The sequence below is a fragment of the Equus quagga genome, chromosome 6 (genome assembly GCF_021613505.1).
Source record: "Equus quagga isolate Etosha38 chromosome 6, UCLA_HA_Equagga_1.0, whole genome shotgun sequence".
Taxonomy (NCBI): domain Eukaryota; kingdom Metazoa; phylum Chordata; class Mammalia; order Perissodactyla; family Equidae; genus Equus; species Equus quagga.
In genome coordinates this window covers 74,488,708-74,493,864 of record NC_060272.1, presented here as the reverse complement: position 1 = coordinate 74,493,864, position 5,157 = coordinate 74,488,708, and the positions used below count along the sequence as shown (strand labels likewise).

The 5,157-nt window shown below is 61.0% G+C and overlaps 1 protein-coding gene across 1 annotated transcript; it reads left to right on the top strand.

Moving 5' to 3' along the window:
* Positions 1 to 3,117: 3,117 nt before the first annotated feature.
* GSX1 (GS homeobox 1) lies at positions 3,118 to 4,377 on the top strand. The gene is made up of 2 exons (XM_046663987.1): positions 3,118 to 3,529; positions 3,998 to 4,377. The coding sequence occupies exons 1-2, from the start codon at positions 3,118 to 3,120 to the stop codon at positions 4,375 to 4,377; spliced, it is 792 nt and encodes a 263-aa protein (XP_046519943.1).
* Positions 4,378 to 5,157: the final 780 nt, after the last annotated feature.

Sequence of the window (5,157 nt, the reverse complement as noted above, 5' to 3'; positions counted from 1 at the left end):
ATGGACACTTGAAAACCAGCTCCGGGGCAGAGCAGGGCCCACCAGGCGCAGGGCCTCCCCCCGCCACTCCCGCCCCTCTCTCGGGCTGTCAAGCTAATCCTGCCGCCTCTTCCCACTCCCGCCCCGCCCTAGGGGGCGTCTGCTCGGGTGAGTAAAGTTCAAGCCCGGCTGAAGGCAGCCCCGGGAGGCGCTTTGAACGGGAAAGCAGCGCAGCCGCAGGAGTGTACCCGAGGGCAGCGGCCGGAAGCCCGGCGGCGAGCAGAGGCCGCGGGGCTGGGCCGCGAGCTGGAAGGCCCCGGGCCCCGGGAGACCCTCGCGGCCCGCGCGCCCCAGCCCCTGCCGGGCCCGCGGAGCCGGTCTTCTCCGGGCCACAGGACTTTCTTTCTCGAAATTATCAAACTCTGGGGCGCGCCGGCGGCCCGGGACCGCCGAGCAGGGCGCCCCCTCTGCCGCCGCAGCCCGCCGGGCTCAGAGATGGCGGATTAAGCGTGCGTTCTTTCCAGGCCTCCCGAACACACTCTCAGCGATGCTATTTTTCTCGGGCCCGGGACTCTCCCGCGCCGAGTTGCACAACAAACCATTTAAACATTTCAGCACAAAACCCAATCCATTGTGGGCAGCACATTAAAAAGTGTTATTCGCTTTGAAGTTTTTGTCTAATGGCTCTAAACTGAAAGAAAATGTTTTCCTATTACTTAATTCAATCATAGCGAAGAGACTTGGTAAAAAGCCCACGGATTTTGCCCCAAAGTGTGACAGAGTTCTCTTTGTGTTTGCTTATCCTCCGCTGTCACACACTTTAATTCGCCTCTCTTTATCTGGCATTCAAAACTTTCTTCAATGACATTCAATAAGGTCCAGAGGCTGGAGGGGAAAAAAAAAAACCTGGTTATTCCCGCTCCCCCCTGTCCCCCCATAGTCTTTCCCAGTAGCTTTGGCCTTGCTCGCCTTCAGGAGCCCTTAACCCTTTCCTCCCCGGGTGCCGGCTGCGGCTCCCAGGAGAGCTCTGCCATGGCCCTTCGCCGGCTCTGGCTCTGGAGTACAGCGGGCGTCCCTTTCACCCCGCGGGGCCCCGCCCGCACCCCGTGCCTCTCCCACCCGCTTCTGCCCAGCGGGATCCCCTCTGTCGGCCCCGGTCCCGGCTCAGTCTCAGCGGTCCAGGCCATCCCAATTTCCCAGGGAGCAATTAGAACGCGCATTAGGCTTCGCAGATGCACTCTGGCTGGTCTGCAAGCACCATCCTAAGACGGGGAACCTTGCGGAGGAGACCAAGGCGTTGGGGGAGCACTGGCCCCTGTCCCCCATGCCAAACGGTCAAGGAAGCATTGAGCCGTTACTCCTCCTGCCAGCTGACATGCCCTGCATCCAGGTTGCTTTCCCCCTTGCCCCACTCCTTTTCACGGAATCAGTTAGTTCCTCTCAAACGAGCTGTCTTTGCTTTTTGATCAGTCATCATTTCTTGCTGTTGTTATTGCAAAGATGTCATCAGTGAGGAAAACCCATGTAAATGCTTCGACTTGGGGCAGTCTTATTCCCGTGCCCTGATTCCCCACTCCCGAAAAGCTTCCGCTCCGTTTCTCACAATTCCATTCAGGGCTCAGAGCAGGTGACTGCTGCGATTTGGTTCGAATAAAATCGAAAGTAAACGTCTTCCGTGAAAAGTCCGGGGCTGTAAATTCGCAATATTTATGCTAATTTCCCATTGTATGGAAAAAGCTCCTGGGCGCAGCAGCTTTGAGCCCGAGGACGATTTAAAAAGCTGAGGCTGTGTACACAGCGCCAGGCGTTTGAAGTTGTTTAACCATTGTGTGACCAGAAAGAAGAGAGTGACGTGGCAGAAGAAGGTCCTGGGGAGAGAGGAGCTCGGTCCGGGTGGGCGAAGACAGCAGAAGCTGGGAATAACAAGCGCCCTCAGCGCGGCTCCTGCGGGGCGAACTTCGGGCACGCACCGGTTTCCCAGCGCACCTGCGAGTCTTTTGGGGTGCGCGCGAGTGGAGAAAGCGCCGGAAAGATCCCCGCGGGCAGAGAGCGCCTACACTCGCCGCGTCTGGTGGGGTGCGAGAGCTGGATCTTCGCCGTCTAGGCTTTCGTTTCTCATTCCCTGTCTCTGTCCGTGACTCTCAGCGGCTCTTTTCCTCTCTACATCCACTCTGTTGTTCGAAGGAAAGAGCTGACTGACTAGCACCTACCGAACAAAGACGAGGCAGCATCAAAGTTAAGACCATTCAAAAAACTTAAAGAAAACAGAGGGACAGTGATGGGGCTAGCGCTGGATCAGGAACACTGAGCTCTTCTCCTCTCTCCCCAGCGGTGCCTCCCCGCTGCAGGAGCCCCAGTCCTCCTGCTTCCGGGAGAGAGGAAAGGCTTCCACAGGTGGAAATTGGAGGCTGGCTGTAGGGACGCCAGCGGGGTGCACAACTCTGAACTGGGAAAACTGAGCGGAGGCGGCGTGATCTTGAGGGGCGGGGGGGGGGGGGGATGAGAGAAGGAAAGGGACGAAGACAGAGCGCACAGAGGAGATGGAGGTGTGTGCCCATGGGGATCTGTGGAAGCGAGGCAGCAGGGGTACAAAATCAATAAGATAAACGGGCTGATCGCCAATGCAAAGCCAAAGGGGAGTAAGGAATAAAGAGAAAGAAAAGAATATTAAATCGCAGGAGAATGAGAAAATAAACCCGCAAAAGGGAGAGGAGGGGGCGAGGGCGCCTGTTACGGCGTGGGTGGGGTTGACAAGAATAGAGTACATTATGCAGTTCATTTAGTTAACAAGTGAAATAATGAGGAAGCGTGCAGAGTGAATGCCAAGAGAAAAGGCACAAAAACCCTATTGAGAGGCCCCGGGCCGCTCCTGGCGTAGCCCATCACATGGCAATAGTCCTATTTAAGCGCCGCCGCCGGCGCCTTTCAGCACCACTAGCGCTGGCCAGCACCCCGAGCTCCTTGGGCTGCGCCCGCGGCAGCAGTGGCGGCGGCGTCAGCCTCGGACTCAGCGGCACCCTCTGCCTCCCGGGAAGAGGCAGCTGCGCGCGGCCGCGGCCCGGGGAAGCGGGTGGAGAGCCCCGAGGTCCGCGGGGCTCAGGGAGCGGGCTGGCGGCGGGGCGACCGCGCACCGGGGCCATGCCGCGCTCCTTCCTGGTGGACTCGCTGGTGCTGCGCGAGGCGGGAGAGAAGAAGGCGCCGGAGGGCAGCCCGCCGCCGCTCTTTCCCTACGCGGTGCCTCCGCCGCACGCACTGCACGGCCTCTCGCCCGGCGCCTGCCACGCGCGCAAGGCCGGGCTGCTGTGCGTGTGCCCGCTCTGCGTCACCGCCTCCCAGCTGCACGGGCCGCCCGGACCGCCCGCGCTGCCTCTGCTCAAGGCGTCCTTCCCGCCCTTCGGCTCGCAGTATTGCCACGCGCCCCTGGGCCGCCAGCACTCGGCCGTGTCGCCCGGGGTCGCTCACGGCCCCGCCGCCGCCGCCGCCGCCGCCGCGCTCTACCAGACCTCTTATCAGCTGCCCGACCCCAGGCAATTCCACTGCATCTCCGTGGGTAAGCCGAGCCGCCGCGTGGGGGCACAGGGCATAGGCGACCCGACGAGAGCTGGCGAGCCAGGGATAGGGGATGAGGGACCCTGGGCGTTCTGGGGGCGATGAGAGTCATGTCGGGACCCTGAGAGGGACACTCCGGGTGGTGTGCCGTTGGAGGACCGGGCGGGACAGGACGCCGAGAGGGAGGATTCGGGCAGAGGTCCAGGTCCTGGAGGGGGTGCGTAGGAGGGAGCGAAGACTGGGGTTCAGGGCGCTTCATAGAGTAGTGCCAGGGCCGCTTGACTCTGGGAATATCAGGGTCCCGCGGGTTAGCAAGGAGGCGCCCGCAGTCACGCTGTGTACATCGCGTTTGGGGCAAAGAGGTGGGTAAGAAACCAAAGTCCCAGGATTCTAACAGCTGCCTGTCAGAGGATCGGGCCCACAGCTCAGGAATCTGATCGCTTCCTCTCTGCATCCTTACCCCCTCCAGACAGCAGCTCGAACCAGCTGCCCAGCAGCAAGAGGATGCGCACCGCGTTCACCAGCACGCAGCTGCTAGAGCTGGAGCGCGAGTTCGCCTCTAATATGTACCTGTCCCGCCTGCGCCGCATCGAGATCGCGACCTACCTGAATCTGTCTGAGAAGCAGGTGAAGATCTGGTTCCAGAACCGCCGGGTGAAGCACAAGAAGGAGGGCAAAGGCAGCAATCACCGCGGCGGCGGCGGGAGCGCGGGTGCCAGCGCGGGCGCACCACAAGGCTGCAAGTGCGCGTCGCTCTCCTCAGCCAAGTGCTCGGAGGATGACGACGAATTGCCCATGTCTCCGTCCTCTTCGGGGAAGGACGACCGGGATCTCACGGTCACTCCCTAGATGAACGCCTCCCCAGGTCGCCCACCCCAGGCCCTACCTGCGCCTCAAAGACTGGTCCTGGGGTTCAGCGCTGGTTCCCAGGCACCCGCTGCCAAACGGCGGCTGCGCACGGATTTGGCAAGGCTTTGCGGAGGCCCCCGGCCCTGGGTAGCGCCAAGAGCTTGGCAGAGACCTGACGCTGGTATCCCCACCCCAGTGCCCGCGGCCTTGCAAAGCGAACTCCAAGCTGTGAACGTTGCAGGCGCTCGAGTCCTTCTCAGCCATGCAGCGCAGAGGCCCCCGCGAGTACAACCGCCCGGTCCAGCGCCTTGCTGGCCGCTGGCGCCTCCTCGCCCGCCCTCTCTGGACTGGCTCAGGCTTCCTTGCTTCCTCTACTCTCCTTCATCCCGGGTCGAGCTCGGCCTTTTACTCCTTGGGTGCCCGTTCGCTTTCCCCTCCCTGTTTTCTTTCTTTTTCTCCCTCCCACTTCTTTCCTGTGGTCCTTTATCCAGCCTCCCCGCTCCCACCCCACGTTTATGAACTCCTGTTTTTTGTTTTCTTTTCCTTTCTCTTCCACTCCTCGAGGAGCCTCCTCGAAGTTCAGTCAGTCCGTTTGTCCCTCAATCAAGCCGCGGCTCCTATCTCACGAATGAAATTGTCGCCCGTGTTATTCGTGTTGGGGAAACTGATTCATTATGTTTCGGAGACGCTCTGCGGTGTTACAAACAGAGGTCCCAGCTCTTCGCCTCTGGTGACCCCTCTCTTCCCATGGACCCCAGATCCCGGCCCTGCCCCGGCCTA